At 35.1% G+C, this 26,453-nt stretch overlaps 3 protein-coding genes across 3 annotated transcripts; 2 read left to right on the top strand and 1 right to left on the bottom strand.

Annotated features, from left to right (window-relative positions):
* Positions 1-3,326: 3,326 nt before the first annotated feature.
* LOC120327265 (uncharacterized) lies at positions 3,327-4,906 on the bottom strand. Its single transcript, XM_039393722.1, has 4 exons — positions 4,817-4,906; positions 4,288-4,437; positions 3,844-4,002; positions 3,327-3,521 (listed from the first exon to the last, which is right to left on the bottom strand). The coding sequence occupies exons 1-3, from the start codon at positions 4,884-4,886 to the stop codon at positions 3,845-3,847; spliced, it is 378 nt and encodes a 125-aa protein (XP_039249656.1). The 5' UTR covers positions 4,887-4,906; the 3' UTR covers positions 3,327-3,521; position 3,844.
* A 5,226-nt stretch (positions 4,907-10,132) lies between these two features.
* LOC120325775 (zinc finger MYM-type protein 1-like) lies at positions 10,133-11,779 on the top strand. The gene has a single exon (XM_039391935.2). It carries the CDS (start codon positions 10,133-10,135, stop codon positions 11,777-11,779), a length of 1,647 nt encoding a protein of 548 aa, XP_039247869.2.
* Positions 11,780-20,820: 9,041 nt separating this feature from the next.
* LOC120326944 (uncharacterized) lies at positions 20,821-25,719 on the top strand. The gene is made up of 8 exons (XM_039393298.2): positions 20,821-21,075; positions 21,248-21,342; positions 21,886-21,991; positions 22,571-22,699; positions 22,772-22,934; positions 23,355-24,099; positions 24,232-24,497; positions 24,729-25,719. Exons 1-7 carry the CDS (start codon positions 20,991-20,993, stop codon positions 24,289-24,291), a joined length of 1,383 nt encoding a protein of 460 aa, XP_039249232.2. The 5' UTR covers positions 20,821-20,990; the 3' UTR covers positions 24,292-24,497; positions 24,729-25,719.
* Positions 25,720-26,453: the final 734 nt, after the last annotated feature.

The following is a 26,453-nucleotide window of genomic DNA, read 5'->3' on the forward strand; positions in this document are numbered from 1 at the left end:
GAATGAGCATACTGTAATGCTTATTGGGAATACATACCATCTATTAGGCAGAAAACTTAACTACAGAACAGAATATGAACCAGCCAAGTGGTGACCTGGGATATTGTATTCATTGATATAGATAGAGATAGTTTATTTTGAAAAGTCCACAATCTGACAATACAAACAAATAAAAAATGGAGAGTTCTGGAGAGCGAGCAAAACCTTTAAAAAAGTTTAAAACACGATGAGTATCATGTGCCCGCCGTGTTATAGCAAGTAGTAATGTGTAATGAATTTAATTCACTGTGGTAAATGAATTGCTATCTTTTTATTTGTTATGAGCACACTTGCTGGAACTCCATAATCTATTATTTTATTTGTTAGTAACACCTTTTAACAAAATATCAAATTGTTTATCATACTTGCATCCATATTTCGCCCTAAATTCTATGACACTTTCTCTGTATCCAAATAAATATGTACATGACCACATTATTTATTTTTTATTAATACTTCATTTAAAAGTATCTTAATGTTTATTATACTTGCTATTCTGGTATTTAATCAGTTTTTTGCCTTGAATTTTATTCTATGATACCTGCTCTGTATCCAAATATCTATAACCGTATATGAGCACTTTATTTATTTTTAAGTACCGGTAATACTTATTTAAAAATAACCTATTGTTTATCATTGCTATTTCAGTATATTATCAATATTTCGCCTTAAAATTCATTCTATGATACGTGCTCTGTAGCCGAATATAGAGGGGTACATGAGCACTTTATTTCATATATATATCTGCTGGAGAAGGGTCAAATCCTGATCATGTATTATTGTTTGTCACTATCCTCCAAATCACTTGCCAGTCATAATCAAGTATTTTGATGTGTTCAAATTATAGTGTATAAAGAAATATACTCATGATTTTATTACTATTATCAAATGTTTATAATTAAAGTGCTATAATAATAGAATTTTCCTCATCTTTGCTCATAAAAAACCCATGTCCTATCACATTCATTTTTAGTAGACAAATTTTCCAAATAATAGGTATCCTTGCTAACCCATTTTTATGCAGTTGATATGCAATACATGTCAACTTATCAGCTGGATAAATGATGATCTTAGGACAAAACATGATTATTTAGTACTTTCCAAATCAAAAATTCTTGTGAATAATGTATATAGTGAATACGGTATATGGGAGCTATTGAAGAATTTAACACCGAACCTGTTAAATGACCCCAAATGTTGTAACGTTGTCTCCCAGTCAAACACCTGAGCATCTGTTTTTTTTTATTATAATTTATATATGTTCATGGTTTGACGAACGAAATAAACTCTCTCTCTCTATTAGTTTAAAATACTGTCTTCTGGACTTGGCTAATTTTATACATATCAAAACTTGTAAATATTTGCATATCAAAACTTGTCATTTATTTCGTTCCATCCATGTATTTTCAACTGTTTTCCAATAAAACGTACTTATGCCTTACTGTTACTGCTGTTATTTGCAGCTTATTATTGTTAGCAAACTATTTTGAGGTGGGGCGCAAGACTTTACAAATTCTAAAAAGGGGGTGCGGCTTGAAAAGTTTGGGAATGTTTGTATGTAGTAGACCCTAACCTGGTACACATGGTTCCGGTGTCTACCAACTGGGTTTACATACTTCAATTTGAATTACAGTGGTAAAACAGAAAAAAGCTGAATGTCGGTCTTATTCCATCTGTAAATTTACCAAAATCTCCACAAAGAATGAACAATGTGCCAGACCATGTGTATTATCGATGAAATGAAAAGTGACATATAAAAAATACAGAAGCTGTAGAAAATATTTTGCATTCCAAAAAAATTAGTTCACATATTAAATATTTTACATTACAAAAAAATGGTGCTCCAGAAGTATGTGTACCAATATGAAGGTAACTAATTTTGTTCGCCTATTTTATATCAAGTTGTGTAAATGGACTAAATTCTATCGGTAGGGGATATTCACTTGTGTAACACAGACAATTCCCGAACTTTTAATAGAACAAAAATAAGGAGAATTGTAACCTAACCTGGTACACATACTACAAGAGTACCGAAAAAACAGCCCACATAGTAAAAGCAGTTATGGAAATACTTTACATTACAGAAAAATTAATTCACATAGTAAATAGCAGACGCAAGATGTACTTTGCATTGCAGAAAAAATAGCTCACATAGTTAATAGCAGTCCTGAAATATTTCTCACTATTGATAACAAAAGTATAATTGCATCGAAATCAACAGTATCAGACTATATAAAGGATCGTTAAAATAAAATGATATGCAAGAATCATATTGATAACAGAATGTATTCTAATCAATTTTAATATATCTAAAACAAATTCTTCATAAATATTTTTTGTAATTTACAATACATGAAAATATGTGAAACAAACTCAGGTTCTTCATTACATAATACACACATTTCATTCCCTGATTTTCTTCCAATTTCTGGCTTTTGTTTTCAAAGGCAAGATATCCCAGAGTAATTTATAGTTAAAATCAGTATTTTTTATTAAGTAAACGAATAGCTCGCAGAGCCATGTGATTCATATGGAAGACAGAGCTATGATTGTGAGAGGCCGTGGTATATTTAGGCATTCTTCTCGGCTTTCCTCTCCCATGGATAAATATGTAAATCCCATGTTATATCAATGAATAAATACATAAATAACCGCACCCCTCTCGGCGACTGGTTCATATTCTGTTCTGTAGACGTTTTCTGCCTAATAGATATGCATTCCCAATAAGCATATGCTCAGAGTTGTACGCTTTCAGCGTACCATACTTCGAAACCCAAAACCAAATATGTATTGAAGAATTACAGACCTCAATACGGCCAATTTCGCACCCGACTCGGCTGAAGAATGCGTTTTCTTAATATGCAACGAACCATTTAACTGGACGACGTAAAAATGCAGGGAACAATACCAAAATGAGCAAATCTTTGCAAGTTTCCACTCATTGTATATATGCTCATTGGCCTCAGGTAACTTATCTTATTAAGTTAGTACTATATTGTCGATGGCGAGATATTACGAAGATGTTAATTGTATACAGTCGACGTCAGGTAGGCCATCCATGTCGACCAATGCTACTCGATTTCTCAAAGGGCATGGTTTCAGCGCAACCTCATGCGTAATTTACAACAATTCTTCGAAATGGGGTATTTGCCAAACCAATTGCTTAAGGTATTGTACACTCGCAAGCTATTGCGCAGACTGACACAAAAACCTCTTTCAATACATGAATATTTATTTTACATCGGAATGAATAAACATACTCTCAATAAATATCCAAATCCCAAACATGCTTTTTGATCGCTATATAATCTCTGAGTAAATATATTCTATTTTGTCAAAAAATAAATTACAACATATGATAATAACATGTACAACTACACATGAAGATTATGATAATATATAATAAATTTAGAAACAAAACATTTTCTGATTACAATATTTCCGAATACATAGATTTCTTTTTCCGTTAAAAATAATGTGTTCTGAAAAAAAAAAACATAATATATTTTTGTCAAAAGCACAGAGTTGGAGTTAAATAATCAGATTTCCAGGAAGTGGGGATTATAGACTTCAAATGGTGATAGAAGAAATCAATATTTATACAAAAGCTCGAAAATTATGACATTGTTCGTGCCAGTCTATTAAAAAGGGTATTGGAACATTATTTTCGTCGAAGTCAAATATTTCATAACCCAGAGTCGGAGCAATAATACTTTCCAACCCTAAATCAATGCTGAATTTTTTCTCGATTTAACAGTCCTGTTTTGAACTGGACTAGCGAAATAACTCTAACCATCCCCTTACCTTACACACAACATTGGCGTGCTGGATAACCAGCACAATGTGCGGCATTGCCGTTGTAGTTTCCGGCACAGTAGTTCGAAAAATGACGGCAATTCCCGTTGGCAGCAGTACACAATCCATCGGCATCACTCTGTCGTTCTGTCATTTCTCGTTGGTAATCTAATTTCAAACGATTTATGAGTTTGTTTTAATGTTGATTTGAGTATAATAAAGAATGTGTGTACCGTATATGTGAAAACTTGACAGGCCTCTGGTATAGTGATTTTGATTTTATATCAAGATCAATTAATCATATTTGTAGCAACCGAGTCATCTTTATGATCCCAATTCTGATATGCTTAGCGATTGTATAATCACATAGTGCATGTTTATTTCACCCATTTAAACCTAATTAAACTACGTTATGTATGGTTCCATTAAAATTTTGTTTTTAATTCAGCTCACCTACGCCGTCATATGATTGGCAACATCTTGCACCAACGGTATTGCAAGCAGCGTTTGGATTACCCGGAGCGAAGTACCCATTTATACAATCAGTAATCTCTTGCCACATGAAGCAATCTCCGAGGCCGTTCAATTTACAGTTAGATTGTCCTGTAAGTACGCATTCATAAAAATTTGAATGAGATAATAAACACTATCAAAGAATACAGTTTGCATACATAATGAGACATTTATAGTAATAAAAAGATTTCAAAAATGCCATGGGGATTGCAATTTAAGTTTTTATACCTATATACAATATCTATGAATAAATCATTATTTGTTCCAACACTTACGCACACAGGATGTAGTCTTGTCGTTAATTCTATTATGTTGCTCAATCAAACAGTTGAAAACGTTAAATGTTTATCTCTTACCAATATCAAGTTTATTATACATTGAGGACTTGAATAAGTTTTACTAATAATCAGCATCATTAAATTAAATATTCTTAGCCTATTTTGATTTTATAGGAAATGCTCCTATTTACCCATTGTCGATGGCGCCATCATCAGAGCCGCTACCGAGACTGCCAAAACTTGGATCAAAGTTGTCGCCATCTTTTCTGGTTGATGTCTTTTGCAAGAGATGATATTGCTCACTTGTGGTAATTAATGGCTGGGTAAGCTTCATTTATAGGGTTTCATGAAATATTGATTCTTGGTTTTTCTGATTTAAAAAAAAAGCATATTGCCTTTTATTCTCGTGCAAAATACAGCTGGACTGAACGGCTGGTGAGATGTTCAGATGGAGCCTCCGTATTTGCTGGATTAAATAATGTCCATCTAGAAATTTTTTAAATTGAATGTTATTGAACGGTATATCTGTGCAACTTGATAAAAAAGATTTTTAAACTTTAATTGATCCTAATTTACGTTATGTTTCGCTGAATGTCACATATATATACATATATAAGACATGTTATGGGATGCCGTGTGAACATTTGGATGTATTTGAAGAGACACGAAGCATATATTTTATCCACTAAGGTATTTTTTTCATCCCGCTACGACAACGGCAACAATTCAAGCTATCAAATATACTAAATTGATTTTTTTTAGTGATATATAGAACTCTGTGTTTAATTGCATTTAAAGCGGATTAGTCCTGTTCTGGATATTCGTGAGTTGTGATGATAACCAGTAAAACACATATTACACAAAATGAAGTAAAAATGCATTTCGGGATGAAAGGAGATGCCATAAACCAGTACTGGTTATCGAGCAGCGACACCTATGAAAAGTCTTTCATCAAATCATACTAGAGTAAAATGTCGACTGTGGCATATGAATATGTTCAAAAGACCAGATAAAAAAGATATTTCCAGTATCACTAGGAGCAAACGCCTCGGAGCCGACTGGCAGATGACCGTGGCAACAACAGCACAGATAATACCAACAGCTATCAAGGGGTAGAATGCCATAAGCTAGTTGGTTTGTCTATGACACTGCGTTCGTGTTGTAGAGTTAGACATTACCAAACAAAGCAACTGCGGCTGAACAACGTAACTGATTTGTAACATGATACCGGCACCGGCAATGTGTTGAGACATGGTTATTGGATGTCGGAGACAAATTTGTGCAGGAAGAAATAATGAAAGCGGAGAAAAAAATGAATGCTAAAAATTTATCTACAGATCTAGGTAATGGATGGAAAGGTGAAAACGCATAATCGCAGAAATATATAGTCCCAATGGTACAATATTACAATTAGTCAATTCATGCAGAATATAAAAGTCATTAAATCACAGAAATATGAATTAATGAAAAATGAGTAGTGGTATAAAATAGGTTAGTATACCACAGCATTGTTATGCTAAAATGACAACAAATAAAGATATTTAGCATGCGCTGGTTGCACGTACTGATTAACATAATCCCGATTCAACATAATATGATTGTGAAATCAAAACAATTGATTAGATTTTCTGACATTTGATTTCTTGAAAAAGCATAGCTGGACCTCCACCGCTATATCTGTCGGGTTATATGTAAATTATTACAGTGACTCCGTACATTATGAAAGGTATATCAAGCATTCAATGAAAAATACGCCTAATACCCATAACCATTCACTTTACTCGAACAAGGTCATATAATCTTAAGATTTATTATATTTCATGGACATTTTCTGTTTGACAGTCGAGGCAAGAAAATCTTTTTCTGTGTTGTGTAAATAAACTATGAATTGATGTAGGTAATAACGATCGTAATTATGTACCATGATTCTAAACAATCTTAAGCAAAGCATATTTTTTCCACTGTTTACACTAAACAAAGTTTGCGCTCTATTAACTGAAAAGTGACAGAATTGCTGTATTATAATATTAATATGGTTTTCGCGATTATAAGAAATGAAGAAGCATTTCATTGTGTAAGCAAAGGGGATCTGGGGTAATATTTAATTCACAATTGCTTGAAACTTTTCTACATTTTCAGAAGAAAATCTATGCGTTTTTGCTTTGCAGCAAAACATTAGTTTAAAACTTAGTGGCTCTTATGTTTTTATCGCCACGGGATGGCGAAGATTTCTGTATAATACCATAATATGCTAACAATGTTGTCAAAATATCTTCGCAACATCTTCCCAGAAAAGTGGGGAGAATTTTGTTAAATCGTCCACAATTGAAATGATGACAATAGGCTGATTCATCTGTGATTGTTGAAAAAAAAAATAGGAAATACGGTACGTCTTTCCATTCCATCTGCTGCGAGGTGTAAAATAAAAAATCTCTCAATAAGGTTTAATCCACATATGTTTAAGTTTATGAAGGGAAACGATATGGCTGATGAATATTTTAGTTATTGTCCGGTTCTCGTTATTGGTTATAGAGGCAATCAGTTCAAATCCTATTTGAACAAAAGTTTGAACCTTTGCCAGAATTACCGAAGTAAGACCATGAACTAATAAATGTCCTCTTGCGCGTTGCCGACTCTGGGTCGGTTTCTTAATTACGTCCTATGTGTATGTATCGATGTATTATTACCAATGTTTTGTGTGGCTTACCATTTTATTGTATTTCAATCCTTGAAGTTATATATATATCTACCCTAGCCTATGTACATATTTTCAAATTCAATTTTGTTTCCACACTATAAATATCGATCCATCGTGGAAGATTTGCTGGTAAGACTCAAAGATATCAAGCACAAATCAGAGTACTTTGAGTTCATAATTATCTGCTCTAGTTCGGGGCTGCCCAGATACTACGGTGTTTTAATAAAAAATAATCCTTTGAATAGCTAGATGTGGTGATTTATGTCTTAAAATCTAGCAACGTCTAATACAGCCACGACATTTGACCCTGCTGACCTATACTGTTCGTCCTTTAATAGCATGGTGTTTTGATTTGAAAGTCATTCTTTGGTTTGTGCTGTTTTAAGACTCTCAGTTGACGTTTGAGCTAATAAAAGCCTAGTATACAAGTTTCTTTCTTTCTGTATTAGGTTCATCACACTAGCTTTTGATAAGTCAATAGACATTGGTTCCACAGCTATACAAAATCATTATAAATTGTAAGAATCCTCGCTAATGTAGAAGCTAAATGAAATATATATATTGTAATAATAATATAATGTATTTAGGTAGAATACGAATGTTTGCAATAGTCCGAATATGGAGTTCAATTCACATTAAAAATAGGTTCTTCAATATAATACTTCCTTTTGTTGGCACGATGAATTGCAACACTTTGTCATTTGGAAATATTGATAATTTCTCTTTGGAATACTTTGGATTGAGGTATATATATATATATGGTGCTAGTACATATAAGATATCTTATCTCTAAATTATCAATTTTAGTTCACTGCTGGTTGGAATTAGGGATGTACGTAATAGCCTTCTATAGCGACGACGACAATCTTCAAATTTCAGAGCAATTGATCCAATAGTTATAGAGAAGAGCGATATTTCACTGCAACAAGAAAAAGAATGCTAACAACAAAAACATAATAACTAAACGATTTATATATAGGTCCACTTATGTCTAAAGAGCAATATTTTAAATGCGAAAAAAGCTTTGTTCGCTCAGAACGTAAAACCTAAAACTCACGAAAGCAAAGACATTTCTTGAAATAAGAGCTATTATCGTCTTTCACACACATAATTTGTTACAACGCAGAAATTGATGTGATGGCTGACTTACTGATTTCTACATGTGTGAATATTGGAAAATTGCATCTGAAATTGCCAATTAAATTTGCAAATGATTGCATACGCATTCGCGATAGTTTCACACCACATCAGGACAGCAATAATACTACACAAACATATGGCATCAAAAAACGAACGTTAACATCGCCGTGATATGCCGATTGCTGACATCGAGCGGATGGCAATCATCAGGTAGAAGAACCCCTACAGTGGATCTCAAACTTTTTTGTACCATCGCCCCCCTACAGTAATTTATACAACTACATCGCCCCTCGGCACTACAAAAAATGTAAAGTCATAAACGAATATATCACAGACCAAATAAACAAGAAGACAAATCATAGTTTATAGTGTTTTTAATAAGATGGATGAGCTTGGTGGTCTTTAGCGAATTTTTTAATATTTGGTGACATTTTCGCCTGGCATAATCTCAAACCACCCCATTTAACGATGGAAGGCGATTTCATTGTTTTGATAGCAATAGTGTCACGGCTGAAAACCCTTTCTCCAACATAAAAGAGGTCGGAAATGAAAGAATCCAGAGTTCTACATCCTCAAAAATCGCCGGGTAGGCTACTTGCCTGATGACCTGCAACCAAAATACATCATAACGATCTTCGGTAAAATTCATCTTCGATTCCTCATGATGTACCACGACCTCCAGTCCAGTTACCAGTTCATAGAATTATTCAGCCATTTATTTGTTTCAGATTCATGGACTTGATAGTGGGGTAAGCCGTAATCGACCATCGGATACGCCAGGGGTCGGCAACCTTTTGTCGCTCGCGGGCCAAAATTAAGAGTTGCAAGTCTTGGCGGGCCGCAAATATTTTTTTGAAAGAAACGGAACAGCGCGCGAAGACTGCGAGAATTCGTGAACTCAACACAGTCGTCTTATTAGAAGAAAAAAATTACAAATGGCATTTAATGTGACCCTGTCGTGTTGCTGCATCACGCTTGACAGCTTTTCGACGGCATACTGAATGAAGCCAAAATTGGAACATTTTCTAAATGGGCATCACCAATCCTAGCTCTCTTCTTGTTCATTGTAATGTTAATTTTCGAAAATAATTGTTGCACACACGTGTACTTCCAGTCATCGAAGTGGATTTTTTCGCATGGATTGTCAAATTTTGATAGAGAGTTTCCTTAGGAAGATACATTTTTATAAAAATCGAGCAGTGATGCATACTTCTCGAGCGTAGATTAGAAAATTAGTATAGGTTGCCGACCTCTGAAATTTCAAATTGCCAGGTTATCTGGACGGAGGCCGGAAAACGCGAGTTTTCATGTAAATTGATGCTCTAAAAAGCGTTCCAAGCCACGAAAAGGTACAGTGTATGACACAGAAGAATGTTTTTAGAAATTTAGACTGAATATGTCAGGATTCGATAGGAAAAAGTGCTACAAACGGAAATGCGAACTGAATAAATCGCATTATTCGGTCACAATCACGTCTCTTCTACGTTAGACCACAAGCGGCGTTTCGTGAGTACCGGTACGGCATCAGTAAGACAGATTGACGTTAGGAGCAGCGTAGCGCGCAGCGGTGTCTTCTGAAAATGAGTAAAAAACAGGGGGAAGCGATGACCAAGGACAGGCACCTCCTCCCGTAGTGAAAGATGCTCTTTCAACATTCACATACGATTCGATGTCCAAAGAAGTGAATCGCACTTCAACAAACGAATGCGAACCAAAGTTGAAAAAGATGAAATTTCACTTGGATATCGGTGATTATATGCGTGGATCAAATGTCGATGATCAAATGAAGTACGACTATTTGACCAACCATTGGGTCCCAAGCAAAGATTTCGTCTTTCCAAAGCATGTCCGAACGGTCAGTGGAAAGACTTTTCATCTGTCTTTTCAGCGAGCGTGGCTGGAGAAATTCAAATGGCTGGCATACAGCCCGGACAAAGATGGCGCTTTTTGCAAATCGTGCTTGATCTTTGCTCCTGATGTAGGCGGAGGGTCAAAATTGTTGAAGCTTGTTAACGAGCCTATGCAAAACTTGAAAAGTGCACTTGAGGACTTATCGAAGCACGCCAGTAGAACTTACCATATCACAGCACAATTACATGCCGAAAATTTTTGTAATACTCACACTACCGGAAATGTCGTCGAACAAATGAACTCTGCAAGAGCTCAGCAAGCGGATGGAAACAGACGGGCACTCGCATCAATAATTAACGTTGTCAAATTCTGTGGACGTCAAAATATAGCTTTAAGAGGTCACATAGACCATGGAGTTTTGTCGAATCCGACAAATTTTGAAACCGAAATGAACGAAGGAAATTTCCGTGCGCTATTGCGATTTAGAATTTCTTCCGGCGATCAAGATTTGTTGAATTATGTTCAGAATGCCCCTCTAAATGCCTTGTACACAAGCCCACAGATTCAAAATAAGATCATCACACTGTGCGGCGAAATGATCCGAGAGACCCTCGTTAAGAAGATCAATAAAAGCAAGTATTTCGCCATGCTTGCTGATGAAACGAGTGATATCGGGCGTATTGAGCAATTTTCCATCTGTGCGAGATATGTTCAGAATGAGCACGGTATCTGCACCCTCCGAGAGGGTTTTCTCGGATTCGTCGAAGCCGTCGATTTGTCCGGCCAAGCTCTAGCAGAATTGCTGATGTCGACGCTTACGAGCTGGGGCTTGGAGCTGCGTAACATCGTAGGCCAGGGATATGACGGCGTCGCCAACATGTCAGGCTGTTTTCGGGGAGTACAGGCCGTTGACCAAGCCTACCCAAAAGCGTGTTACACTCACTGCTGCTCGCACTCGTTGAACCTGGTGCTATCTCACGCGTGTGGAGGCGAAGGGTTGAAACGAACAGTGCGGAGTATAAGAGACGTCGTTAATTTTTTCTCTAATAGTCCCAAACGCACAGGAATTCTTAAGAATGCTATTATAGCACTCCTTCCACAAAGTCGACACACACGTTCGATAACATTTTGCGAAACCAGATGGGTGGAAAGACATGAGTCAATTACAGTATTCTGCGAATTATATTCTGCCGTTGTTTACTCTTTGGGCCAGATAGAAGAATGCAGAGACAGAGATGCCGCTGATAAAGCAGATGAATTTAAATACAGGATAATGAACGCAGATTTCATCTGCCATTTACGTATACTGGACAGTATACTTGGCATTACATATCGACTGTCAGTTATCCTGCAGTCAAAAGATCTCGACATCATAGGCTGCTGTCAAATGCTTAACGACGTTAAGGCAGTTTTACAACACATGTTGGATAACGCACAGAAGAAATTTTCAACGAAATCAGCGTAATGACCAGTGATCACCAAATTCCGCTTGTTGTGAGATCTCTGAATTCGACTAGCGTGGATTTGGAGAGTCAGATGCGCGAAGATGTGTTCAAACCTTTCTTGAGCAAGACAATCTCCGAACTTGAAGATCGTTTCGGATCTACTTTTCGGAAAGCAACACAGTGTTTTGGCCTTATTCCGTATCGCATGATGATGCAGCCATGCAATATTCTACAAGATTCAAATTTCTTCAAAATATATTCAGAAGAGTTGGAGTCGTGGGCGATGGTGAAATCCGAAATAAGGCTCTGGAAGAGCAAGTGGACACAGCCGATCTTCCAAAAAACGCTTTGGATGCGCTAAACCATGCTTCTGTCGAAGCATATCCCAACGTTCGAAAATTACTGCAAATTATTTCCACACTTCCGGTCACAACTGCATCTGCCGAAAGATCGTTTTCACAGCTACGTGGTTTGAAATCATATTTGCGGAACACCACTATGGAAACCCGGCTGAATGGTTTAGCCCTGCTTCTGATGCATCGGGAAATTGAAGTTCCAACAGAAAAAGTTATTCTGGCGTTTATGCGCAGGAAAGCTCGGCGTAAAATCGCGAATTATTTTTGGCTCACATTGTATCATTTCTTTCCTGCTATTCTTTTCGCACTGTACTACCATGTTATATAATGCAAATAAAGCCAAATTTAGCTTCGATGTTTATTAGCTGGTTCATAGCAGCTCGGCTACGGAGCCATTAAGCTTTCTGCGCTTATTGTTCATGTTGCAAGTCACTTTTTTCACATTCCAAAAGGAGGGGGGGGTCCGACCCCCCCTGGCTACGCCCCCTGATTGCCGGTACCGGGAACCTCAAAAAACTTCCGAGCTTTGAGTAGCGAGAATTTACGCAATCGGTCGTCACGCTTGGCGGAATAAACTCCGTGTTCTCATGATTAAAAAGTGATACAGCGAAATTTAGGATGAAATATTAGATCTCATAGGATTCATTAAAAATTTAGGACTAAATAAAAGTAATAGCCTTCTGCCAAAAAATCAATCTTTAAACACTGAAAATTTCAAAGCAATTGGTCCAGTATCCGAAGAGAAAGGCGATTTCATCATGACGAAGGAGAAAAATAATAAGAACAACAACATAATATTGAAACGATCGTTATGTACACTGACGTGTCCAATAATGGAGAATATACTTAGATCTGATGCAGCCTAAGTATAGGTCGACAGACTCGAATCACTTCACTCCAACATCCTAATATTTATTATGACATAACAAGTACAGTTTCAAATTGCTTGAAGTACAAATCTGAAGTTCAAAACGTCATGGCACCAGTACCCGATGTTCACAATACTCGTGTTTAGTGAGTTCTGGTTCTGGCATAGTAAAAATTATATATTATGATGCTTACATTCTTTGTTGCTTTGATTAATTAGTATATATAGCTATATATCGATATTCTTTCATAAAATTAAGTCTTTATTACGGTAGGAACTGTTCAGTTAATTTAAATTATTATACTTTACTTTATTTTTCGAGGTTAAAGAGAGTGGGTAAAAGAGAATTTTTTGAAGTTTTAAATTGACCTTATTCTGGAACAAGCCTTCACACATTTCAAAAACGATTTAAAATAATAGTTCAAAATTGGGTGTCTCAAATGTCGTATCCCACTTGTTCCAAGTTGTTCACTTGTCCCGCTTGTCACACGTGTCCCACGACATTTTCGAAACACCGTTCAAATTGATTGTCAAGACCCTCGATGTTTGATACCACTATTCGGCCTTTATTCGAATCCCATAAGTGATGTGGCAATGTACAAGAGGATTTCTGAACTCCTTGCCGTCGCGGTGTGGTTTCGTAATGGATTATCTGTTGCTTCTTTCTCCGTCAACCACGTTTGTGGACGCATTGCACTACAGTTTGAGTTGGCGTGTTTGGGCAAGTCATCGATATTTATGGTGTTTCGGAGAGGACAATGAATTATTGCAAATTAGAGGCAAAAGGAAACTTATTACATCCAATTTTTCTTGTTTCAGTATTAATCTATTTAATACAATAAAGTCATTTTATACAGCCATTTTGAGCAAAACAGGCAAAAAAACTCGATTTGAAATAATTGTTTAAAATTAAAAGGAAATTATAATAGTCATCGGAACTTTTCTGTATTTATTTTACGTCAAAAAAGTATATGCGTAATTTTAATGTCGGTCATACTATTTGGAATATGTCGCATTGTATCATTTTTTTAAAAGTTCCCATATTTTTCAATACAATACTTGCTTCAACAATATATATATATTTTTTTTATCTATAGCTGAATAATTGGTAACTCAATTTTGGTTCCTGATACGTCATACGTTCATCTGGCATAACATGAGAATATTAGAATAGGAAACTAAACGATGAGTCGCACGGGCGTAATAAGATTACGAATGTGTTTGCTTTTGTTGACTTCCCGAGAATGACGCAAATGATTATGCATATCAGAAAAGGGGGCGACAAATATTGTTTGCAAACTCATAAAGTATGTAAAGAATATTATAAAATAAAAAGATTATTATATTAACCCGCATAATAATTATTAACATATATTATACAGTATCGACAATCAAATTGTCAGTGGGTTAATTTGCTGTGAATTCCAATGACGGTAGATAGGAGAAGATTGTTACGATTATTAAGACTAAAATGCAATATGCAATTTTTAGTAACAGTATTATGCTATTGGTTATTGGGAATTCAAAATCTTCCCGTTAGGTCATATTTTACGAATTCTACTAAGGGTAACAAACACTTGGAGAGTGAAAAGTATATGAGTACGCAATTGACGCTCGCAATTCCGTATATTATGCTATTTGTATTACGTTCACTCAATGTAAATTACATATATATTGGAACCTTAGGACGACTGGCAAGTATGAATATTATTGAATTAACGTGCTTCAGATGCGTATGTTCGGCCACTTCAACGTATTAGATATTTCATTTGATTCTCATCAATAAAACCACTATTTCATACCCAAATTTAATTGGATGGAAAGAGAATTATACTAAGTCTGATGATTATGTGGTTTATAAAAAACAAATTAGCTTCGTGAAATTTGATGATAGTTAATTGGTATAAGTTAATTTATAATGCATGAAATATTATTACATTTTATATTCTTATTACTAATAAATATACCTCATTTTGAAATATTAGCTCATTGTTCTTATTGTTAAGCGTATATGCGTATAAATTATAGAAGAAACGTGATGCCCCATGGGTTAGTTACATAGTGTGATTGACTTCTTTTGTATGCTATTTTATATTTTATCAAGGACTTTGCAAACCAAAATGTTCCAACTAAGCTTATTTTGACCCAATATTAAATTAATTTATATGCTACTCTATGCATTTGCAACCAATTGGACAATCACTCAGGTTCCCGCATTTTGACAAAACAAGGTCTCGTTCGTTGGTTTGCTGAACAAAATAGCTTGGGGAACCACGGAAGCCAGTACTGACTGAGTACGGTAATTAATACGAAGTGATACTTAGCCTCGCTTCGAATCTCAATATAAGGTAACCACTTCGGGCATTGGCCAATATTTCAACGAGAAATAACCCAATCGATTTTGTTTCGAGAAAATACCTAATTAGTTATGATAATTTTTATATAATTTAATTGAATAATTATGACTAATAGCATCAGTATGAAAACCGTTTAAACGATGATAAATTATGAACTTTTTCATATAGAAAACACAAATATTTAAAATTAAGTTAATTTACCTCTTTTCATAAATAAATATAAAAAACTTTCGCATTTGGAGAAATCATGATGTAACCATCACATTCCTAGTCTTTACAAATGGGCAAAACGAACTACGGTGGTCGTTTTACACAATATTATAGATTTTGAGATCATTTTTTCTCTCTCGTTGTAAGGAATCCCATATTTTAAAAACTGATATATACATAAATCAGGTGTAAACTATCTTTACATTACTGTAGTCTATTATGGTATGAGTTTTCCTACCAATGGAATGACAATGTCGTTGCAATGCATGCTCTAATGTTGCAGAAAACAAACACCACTTTTTACAGTGATACATACAATCAGTGGTGAGATTCAAATTTTGGTGAGATTCACAAAAGTCATATTTTTCAGCCGGTTCTGTTACAAATAAGGATGCCAAGTATGAGTACTTACAAGTATTCGATTCTTATCCGATTCCTAAATTTTCGATTCCGATTCTCGATTCCGAATCTCGATTCCGAATCTCGATTCCTCGACATATTACCGAAAAAATATACCCACCCAAGCAATACCATATGAAATCAAGCAAGACAGCGATGTTCAAATTCTGGACGGACAAGAAGGCCGAAACTAAGTAGTATGGGCAGTGTTCCCTCTAAGGTGTGCGCGTGTGCGCGCGCACACAGCTTTCAGAGGCTGCGCACACGCATAGATTTACTGCGCACAGACGTATTTCGATGTAATGTAACAATTTTCTCGGTTGGCAGGTTGAGAAAGTTTGTTGTTGGCCCACCCATTACCCGGTTAGAACGCCAAAATTTCTTCATTGGTTTTTGCACAAATATTAGCCATTTCCAAAAAAGTGCGCACATACTAAAAGTTCTGCGCACACATACTACAAGAAATTAGAGGGAACATTGAGTATGGGTATCCAATCTGCCACAGGAGACAAAACAGCACAAAAAAAACGAATCCCTCAGAACCCACAGAGATTTTTAAAATAAATAAACGTTAAAGCCTACTAGCGATATTTATAATATGTATATTATATAAAGTGAAGTTTGCGGTGTCGTAGCAACTCAACATGGCAGTGAAGCAGTTTATATATATATATATATATATATATATGTGAAGAAATTGCCACAAAACGTTACACATTGTTTGCAATCCAAGTTTCAAACTCGAGAATCGATTCCGGTGCATCGGAATCGATTCTAGTCGATTCCGCGAAGAATCGATTCTGTAATCGAATCCGGACTCGATTCCGCCATCCCTAGTTACAAACAGAACATTGACAGTAATACTTACCGGTTCGCTGATCTCATAAAATTTCGTGAGACGGTTCTATAGAACCGGTGCGAACCGGCTGAATCCCACCACTGCATACAACCAGGCCAGGCAAATTATTGACTTTTTTTCTTTTTTTATGACTATACACGCTGTACACAGTGTTGAAAGTCCGGAATCTTCATCGAGTTTAGTCACAATTTTCCGCGTAACTCGACAGGTTGTAGTTTCTTGTCTATTTGGAATGGCCATGGAAAACAAACTCAAACTCAAATAGAATTCACTGGGGATCATGTCACTAAATCGAATTATGTAATTTTGGTCTGTGATAGCGGTATCTTGTTTGGTAGATCGCGAGAGCGCTTTCGAAAAGTACAATGTAATTAAACCGAAATACAATAATCGCGTTTGCGTTTAAATTGATGCAAATCTAAATGTTTAATATTTAATTTCTTACATCAACGACATCTTTCAATTTCGGCACAACCTTTTTAATTTATCACACTATAAATGAAATTGTAAGCATGGCGTTTATTTCATAGCTCTATAAACCTGACAGACCAGTATAATTTAGGCCCAGTGCTATTATCATTGCGCGTTCGTTTTCCTAATGCTCCATAGAAAAAACAAGCTGTATGGAGATAGTCAAATTTCAACGTATTTCATTTAAACCATTTGTCTTTTACGAATTACTTCGATTGTAACATATCGTATATATATTATATTTATATCAGTTATATCCAGACGCCAATATTAAATTATGAGAATTTCCACTAGTATAATCCATTAAAATAAATAATATTTTTACCGAAGCAAAGTCTGTAAAAAGGGGTGTAAAATACAAAGTCAAGTCAAGTCTGGTGCTTTGGCTGTGGGACTGTTCCCACTGAAGCTTATAACTTTGGTCTGAGCACACTTTCAAATATTATATAGAGGCCGTATTCATCTGGTTCAGAATCCTACAAAATTTAAATGATTTGGCAAAAACACATTTGGGCGAATTGGAAAAATGTTGCTGTTTTCTAAATATGGAGTGTTCAAGTAATATTCACACGTTTCGATTCCATTATAAAGAATTTTGTACATGCAGTAAGAGTAACCGGACATAGAATTATAATAGTCGCGTTTTGCGCACTATTGTTTTAAGTAAAACTCCAGCCTGGTAGACAACAAACTCTCGTGCAGATTTCGTTCAGCGTAAATTGCAGCAGTTTGATATAAGCAGTTATACTTACTTTTTTCGCCATTAGAACTCAACATGGCTGCTGTGTCCGTCTGATTTAGGCCGCAGTCGACAGTCTACCCTGATGACTGGCAAACCGGCTAATTATTCATCTCAGTGGGCTGTTTATACTCAATGTAGTCCCGCCAAAATTCTGCGTCGTAGTTTTTCAAATGCTTTGTTTAGTGGCCAAAAGAGGAAATCTTCTCGTTATTATATAGCCCTACACTCCGCCTGCTGGTATTGGGAAAATTATTGAAGTTCCTAAAAAGTTACATCGGCACAACCAAAATAATCGGTGATCCAAATGTTTATTCAACTTTTCGCGCGAGTTTTATTCCACACTTTCTCTCCGAATCCGAGCAAGGCCATGGCAGAGATAGTATATATATGTGAAACCCAATATATGTGCATTTCTTTAAATGTATATGGTTAATGAATTCAATATTAAATCTTAGCAAAGCGAACATCAGATGTTATTAGTATATTTAAGTATCAATTATTTGATAATGAGGTTTAATGATACAATGATAATAAGCGCGTTCCAGAGAACTGGGATAATAAAGACTGACATTATCAGAAAAGTGCAACCAGTAATATTAATTTGTGACAATATGCTTCCACTGTAGGCGTTCATTAATATAAAGTCTGGGATGAAAATTATCTGTATGCACAGATTTTACGGTCGAAAAACTTTTTCATAGTTACAAGTTGAACTTGAAAAAGTTGTACGTTGAGAACGTCTAAGACTAGTCATTGTTAAATTGCAACATATCTTAATATATTATGGGCCATGATTTGGGAGGACATGGACATGATTTTTAAAGAAAATTGTACATATAATACCACGAACAGTCAATCTGCAAGAAAAATACTCAATGCAATACCTGCAAATTATGATAGATAAGACCCACGCCAACCGATCTGAATAAACGCGATATATGAGTAACCTTCCATTAATTCGACGATTGATGATTAAATTAGGTGTTTACTGAACTTAAATAATATATATTTATAGTTAATATTGTTATGAAATTTCGCTTTCAGGTTCAACTCGGTTCGTGTAATAGTCATTCGCGTTGGAATTAAAGGATTCAGTGTTTGGAGACAGTAACATAGAGTAAATAATTAGTATATATATGTATCAAAATATATGTCAAGTTTAGCATTTATGTACTATGTACTGTACTGTTCTATGAATCAATATTAATAATTTTGCCACAGATCTAACCCCTCAAACTTTTGTCGCTGTCTAAAATTCATTTCTATGCTATCGGTCCATTATGGATGGTCTGGGTATTTTCGAAGTACTGGAGTTTCGTAATCGAATCGAGATAGTAGAAATTTTGAATCATTCGAAGCAACGTTTCGTAATGCCTAACCCTATTTCTATAACAAAAAAACAAACAAACAAAAACACTTTGCATCCGATAGTGCCACATAAATTACAAACAACAACTTCTTCAACAAACCATAAATGAAGTGTTTGGGGGAAAAGGCTATTTTAATTTAGGTTTGGATAACCGGGTTCACTACTTCCTCTGAACATCTAATTATCAGCAAAGGATGGTCATTTTACAATTACGCATTGGATCATTTAAAAAGTCATATTATATTGGCGTGCACACAAACAGAATTTTGCTGTCGCTTAAGATGCAAGTGACTGGAATCATGAAAGCGATTCATCCAAAATTTCGACATTGTCCAGATGTTTTTATCATCTCTTCTTAAGTTGGTGAGCCTGCTACGTCTTTCTATAATTAGTTGCGCCAGAAGCTTGTTAAGTGGTATTTCTATTTATTCTTTTGTGTCAACTAATATTAATAATATAAGAATGGGGTTATCTGTGAAAGAATATTTAGGGGTTGCAATCTACTTCTTACGTGAATGTGTAAATAACACCCAGGAGCGACGTACTATCGAGATGTACACTGTTCTCGATTTACTCCCTAGTATAGTGCGAGTATGCGATTCTGCATAAAAGTTACACTGCATGATTATTCGATATTTATTACAGTTACAGATTTGTTTTCTTTTTCGTGTTTGATTTTATAAAGAATCGTTACAAAACTGAGGAAATCAAATTTTCTGTTACGTTGCGTCTTGGCAATAGGAACGGTTGGAGTTGCGTTAATAACTGTCTGTGTTATATTATTATAATATACATATATTCACTGAATTAGTTGTATCATTGAAAGTGTTTTACACAAAATGCTATTTTGTCATTTTATTCACTTTCTCATTATTGTTTGTATTTAACAATTGTATGGTGAATACGGTACACAAAAATATGTAGCCTTGGAAGTCAAAGTGGTTTGATGCGATAGCGAATATTTTTAATACTGTAAGTCATGTAACAAAAGAATATTATCATATCAGTTTAGTTGCTTTGTGTTTCTCTTCCGTTTTTTCAAAGCACTTTGCTTTGATATCATGTTATGCGATATACATTATCAAACACCATTGGAAAGCGGCTATTAAAATGTTCAATCTCTACAACGCTGCGTGAATTATCACAAAGCAAACACAATAGAAGGGAAGACAGTTGCAATCTATGCGGGAGAACCAAGGATACAATATTTTTATATTGATAATGACCCAACCGCGAAACGCGGGAGATAAACAAACTTTCGATAGCGACATCGGACGACGCTTACGCCTCCATTTTTTCGTTCGCGAAAAAAGCGCCATCTCGTATATTTGCACGAGGTGCTGAATCGTACTCATCAGTTGAAGCGTCAGGCCGCGATGTGAAGTCGTTCGATCTGCTAGCTATTAAAGTAGAGTTGGACATTATTGGCGCACAGACAGAAGTAAAGTGATGACAGTTTCTAACCTAATTTTATTGTTTTCACAGGTGATTTAGTTAGTTTCATTTACGCAAAGCACAATTATTTAACTGAAAAAAAAAGTACGCTTGTTGACGTATAAAAAAACTCCGACAACAACTGGATTTATTTACTGGCTAAGACATGCGATCTTACGAAACAGCTCGACAATTATCCTACGAAAGCTTCATCGAAACCTTCGGAAAAGTACCGGTTGATAGTTCTAAAGGTACGTGGACTTAGTTTTGGACATTCTGACATTGGAACAGAAGTCTTATTTTTTGACTGAAATGAAAAATACCTATGGTTTCAAACTTTCAATAACGAAATAAAATATTGTAATTAAATTGACAATTTCAGCATTTCTGATTCCTAAACTGTAAAATATAATATATTTACAGATTTCAAACCCGTAGTCAAAAGACGCAGCATGTTCGTTCGTCCCAAGGAAGTAGCGTCTATATTGAAAACCCAAGGGACCAAGGTTGCTACCAACGTAAGTCTAGTCACTTTGAATTTAGATAGAAAATCGTTTCGAAATAACGATAACTATTCCCTTGGCAAAATATCCAAGTATGTTTGGTATGGACCGGTGGGAAAATGCGATGTTTTGAATTTTAACGCTTTGATATCACGATATGAGTGTCTTATTTTGGGCATAAAATAGCGCTCAAAGTTCAATCGAAGTCTTTTATTTTCTCTAAATTTTGCATGTAAATGATGAATTATAAAATTAAGAAGGTGCATAATTCCTATTTATTTCGACAACACGAAGGTCTAATTTTGTACTTCCCGTTAATAATTTTGTTCACCAAAATTACACCCTTGCTTTGAGAAAATCGGATGCAAACTTTTAATTACTGGTTATATATATCTTTTGTGCACCTGACTTCATTGAAGACAAACAAGAAAATAGTGCAATTTTCTCATTACTGACTTGTAAATTATCTCCAGCGTTTCCGTTAAAAATGAAATAGGTTATTTTCAGCAGTTTCGTGCGATTTTGTATGAATAACTATTCTATTTTAAATTTAAACAGACTCAAGAACAAGTACATGATTCCGCATCTGACACAAACAATAACGCAGTAACCAGCGAAGGGATGGTTGGATCAAATAATCAAGCATTTGTAACAAGCCATAAAGGTACATGTGTACATGTATATATATATACATCGCCAAAAGCATAATTGCCTTGAAATCTATAAAAATCCTAATATAAATTCAAAAATTATAGTCTTATAATATATTTATTGCCTAAACACAGTTAATTAAATATTATTCTAAAACAAAAATGGATAGAAAATACGATTTGAACAATTTACCAGCAACGTCACTTCCGAACTTTTTACAAACCCTGGTATTATTCCTATTCTTAACATGAAACTAGCTGTTTATAATTATACAGTAACGCATAATTTTGTGTGAAATTTCATAAATTTGTTCGAAAACGAAGCACATAGCGTAAAAATTCCGTTGTGAGACTTCCTGTATAGCTCTATATATTAACTCCCATTATTGACGAACCATACAATTTTATTATCGGAAATACCAGAAATAATTGAATGCTAAATCGAAATTTGAAAATAATATTAATATTAACTCAAATCAAGTATGAAGTAAATATGGCCGGGGTTTTCATGTTAGATTTATAATCATTCCTTGCTTGTCCAAGTATATTCAATAAACGTGGATGTGTTTTAAATAATAATTTTATTTTTATAGAAACGAGAGTTGAAAGAATGTCCAGAAAATTCAGAAAAATTTCTCTCAGAAAAAGGGATGCCAGTAAAGGTGGTTCAGCCGATCGTAAAAAGGCCTCACTTCACAGGAGTAAAAGCGTATCATTTTTGGGTAAGCATACGAAAAAAAATGTGTTATATGATGTTTTCATTTCAATATATTCAACAATATTTTGTATTATAGGAAAATCCGCATGTGGCAACAGACTTTCCACGTTCAATCCTATTAGCGGTGGAAGAAAGAGTCCAGTTCTAGACGGCTCAGAAACCCCTATGTCCAAGATGAACTCAGCCGCTCATCGTGGATATCTTTCAAAAAAGGACGAAAAAAGAAATTCGTGGATAAGGTAATAAGCTGAAAATAGTTTTATGGAGCAAAAATATATAAACTACAATGTCCATAGCATACGTAAAACGTGCGTAATGACGTTAAATGTACCGCAAGTGTTTACGACAGACGCAAACACGTATGTGTGAACGGGGTCGATTCGTGTTGTTCATTTTTCGCGTCAATGATTCAGTTATTTGTGTGATCGGACGACATAGCTGGGTCGTGACAAATAACAGTTACACACTATGCCGATACTTAATTAGCTTTTGGTAAACAAATTTTCTACTTGAATCATCCCCATCGGAATTTTTTGTTGTTTTCTCACTCATGTATTTATCAAGTATTTAATTATAGACTCAATCAGAGCATTTGTAGTTAAGCCTGTTGCAGTATGTCAAACTTGAAATTAGATTTTGTTTTATAATTTTTCAAACAGATATTGGTGCATTCTTCAAGACTCATGTCTTTATTGCTATTCAACTCCCAATTCCGATTTCGCCGATGACGTCATTGCACTTGGCGGTTACTACGTCATGTCAAGATTTTCAGGATTAAATTTGCAATCTTCACCTACCGTTGCCTTGGAGCGACCTGAACATGAAAGTTATGAATTTAAAGGCGACAATCAGAAAGAGCAAAATGAATGGATTATGGCACTGAAAGGGGACATTTTGATTGGAAAACGAAGCTCTGCTGTACTTAAACGGTCAACATCTCTTTTACAACCATCAACGTTGAAACAGATTGTTCCCAAATATCAAAGGGCTAAAACGGACACCGATACGGTCTCGAGAGCAAAAGCTAAATTGTTGGGAGACATTTTAGCTCAACAAAAATGTATTTTAAGGGAACAAATTGCCCTTAAAAAACTGTCAATTTCAAGAGAATCGTTTACCGTCAGCACGAATACGGTTAATGAAGTGCGCTGCAAAACACCTTCAGTTTCTTCATCAACGCAGTCGGAAGACCATGGATATTGTTCTTCTCTTGATATATCTATGCAAGACAACTTCACAGACCTAGACGATTCCAATAACAGCAGACAAAATTCTCCGTCCAACGCAAGATCATTTCGATCTATGAGCACAGTCAGCGTTGCAAGCAGCGGCAGCCTTTGCAGCATAGCTGAAGAAAAACAGAAACCCGCTGAAATCAGTCCCCGCGTATTAGCTGAAATTGAGGTAGGCACTTTTCCGTTTTTTTTATGTATTAAGCGAGCTAAATCCTCTTTATTTTAAGAATTGATTCATATTCCAATTGAATGCTTTATCAGAAACAATGAAAAATAAATATTTTTAAATTTTAATTTACAGGAATTCAGAAGTTTCAGCAAAAAGACAATCGAGGAAAGACGACCCAAAAATCTCATATGATTCAGAAGAACGTACGATATTTGCTTCAGTAATGAAAATAACATCACATGATTTATAAATGTCTAAATAAGGCATCAAGAAAACATAATCCAAGCAAACAAGATATCAAGATTATGATTCATCACTATTAAATGACATGAACGCATGATAAGAAATATGAACGGCCAATATGAAAACAGCTACCACAGTTCGGACGTCGTTATAAGGTATAATGAATATATATACGTGTTTTATTGCCTCACTTTCACGGCCTATTACAGATTTCACAAATCACGACTACTTTTACTAAGTTGAATACCTCCGATCGTCTTGATGTCGTTTTATATCTCGTAATTACATGTCATGAAACCCCGCAACCTCTGTGCGATTTATAGCTCGATTATGTGTCATTTATAACTCAATAAAAGTAAGCTAAAGTTTTTATTTTATTTTCACAGATTGGATGTTAAATATCATCATTTTCTCAAATGCAATTCTATCTGAACCGCAGTTTCTGATTCATCACTGCAGTATATTAGACGACACCGATATACGCGCCACTTCTATCATCATTGGTCGGACCAAATATCCAATATCTTTCATGCTCTTGCTATTAAACATTATTAAAGTGTAATTGTCTGCAATTCATCTGAAGGTAGACGTAACAAGACTAAAATTGTGTCACGTTTTCATTCCTAATTGATGCTGACCAAAATCATGTTTTATTCGACTTCGATTAATCAAGTTGTGAATCATTGATTCATGTTATATCAAATGTGGGCGATAGATTACCGGACCAATTAAGCACCATACATAATTGGCCAATCACAATTTGAATTTTGGTTAACTTGGCAAAATTCCACGTCAAATCATATTACTGGAATATACGTCGAATAATGGTATTTGGTGTACCACCGATGTAAGCAAAATGAATCAATTTGTCGACCTATCAAATTTCAATAATTTTTTTATTAGCTAATACGAGTTCACTAAAATATGATATCATCTCGAAGTAATGTAGTGTGACATATATATTATATTTGTTATAATTATAATTTCATTGGTTCCAATTGTTTCAAGCTTGTTTTATTGTTCATTAAATGTTTCATTCATTTCGTTATTTTACATTTATGATTATTTTCATTTTAACATTATTTCATTCTTGTATCAGAAATATTCAAATTTATTCATATTACGAATTATTTTTAAAATAAAATACTGTGACCCTGTATATTACAGTCATTTGAGCAAAAATATATTGGTCAAGAGCATCGGTTATAATTCGACTTACATCAAATGATATAATATGTCTATGCTCTATAATATGTGTGAGCGTGCTTTTCTCAACTTTATTTAATGCTCAAGTTGAGTGTAAGTTTTGCTGCTCAAAATATTTGAAGCATTCATCGCGAGGTGAAATACAAATAATTGAGTATTTGCTTATTCCTGTTGAGAAAATGTGGATTTTTATTGAACGCGACATCATCAGACAAATCCCAATCTTATATTTGTTAGTACTTGAGGCATAGGTGATTGAGAAACGTGAGGGCGCGACCTAAAAAAAGGAACTTTTATCGAGACATTAAACTGTAGTCATTCAGAAAAATCCGAAATCCAATATTCAATAAATTGACAAATATTTATTACATTAGAAAACTTTTAACATATCAACGGGGAATAATCATTACATCATTTTCATACCCGCAGCGCTTCGTGGGGTGTAAGCCTTATCAATTTTTCTCGCGCGGAAGTTGGTAACATTCCAAAGGCTTATCATAAACGACTTTTCCACTACGCAAACACCGCGGTAATCGACGGGTGATGAAAACCAGATTACAGCTTAAAGTTTATCTTAGTAAGCTAAATAATAACTTCAAGTAGAGAAGAAAGTTTATATAAGGACAAAGGTGATTCGTGCCCCAAGGGCGAATCGCAACCAGGGAACATGCTCACCTGGTCTGTAATTCAAGTATGTGCTATTTTGGCGAAGCATGAGCTGATGAGTAATTAATGCAAACAATGCAGAGGGTACGGCTACATTCTCCCTTTAAGTAACGGAAACGGAAAAATATATGGCTCTTGAGAACTTCCCGATGCGTCTTTGGGACTAAGGCTATGATTGCTTATATAAACACAATAAAGCGTGAGCAAAATACCCAAACCACAGGTCGCTAGAGTGGGAC

Source organism: Styela clava, chromosome 4 (assembly GCF_964204865.1).
Source record: "Styela clava chromosome 4, kaStyClav1.hap1.2, whole genome shotgun sequence".
Classification (NCBI taxonomy): domain Eukaryota; kingdom Metazoa; phylum Chordata; class Ascidiacea; order Stolidobranchia; family Styelidae; genus Styela; species Styela clava.

What these genes read in the sequence shown, in the direction of transcription:
- LOC120327265 (XM_039393722.1), bottom strand. Translation starts at nt 4,886, where the DNA reads ATGGCGACAACTTTGATCCAAGTTTTGGCAGTCTCGGTAGCGGCTCTG. An exon ending in GATGGCGCCATCGACAATGG is followed by an intron (nt 4,438 to 4,816) that starts GTAAATAGGAGC and finishes GCGTACTTACAG; the next exon opens with GACAATCTAACTGTAAATTG. An exon ending in CCAATCATATGACGGCGTAG is followed by an intron (nt 4,003 to 4,287) that starts GTGAGCTGAATT and finishes GTTTGAAATTAG; the next exon opens with ATTACCAACGAGAAATGACA.
- LOC120325775 (XM_039391935.2), top strand. Translation starts at nt 10,133, where the DNA reads ATGTCCAAAGAAGTGAATCGCACTTCAACAAACGAATGCGAACCAAAG.
- LOC120326944 (XM_039393298.2), top strand. Translation starts at nt 20,991, where the DNA reads ATGCGATCTTACGAAACAGCTCGACAATTATCCTACGAAAGCTTCATC. An exon ending in TAAAAGCGTATCATTTTTGG is followed by an intron (nt 22,700 to 22,771) that starts GTAAGCATACGA and finishes TTTGTATTATAG; the next exon opens with GAAAATCCGCATGTGGCAAC. An exon ending in GCGTATTAGCTGAAATTGAG is followed by an intron (nt 24,100 to 24,231) that starts GTAGGCACTTTT and finishes TTTAATTTACAG; the next exon opens with GAATTCAGAAGTTTCAGCAA.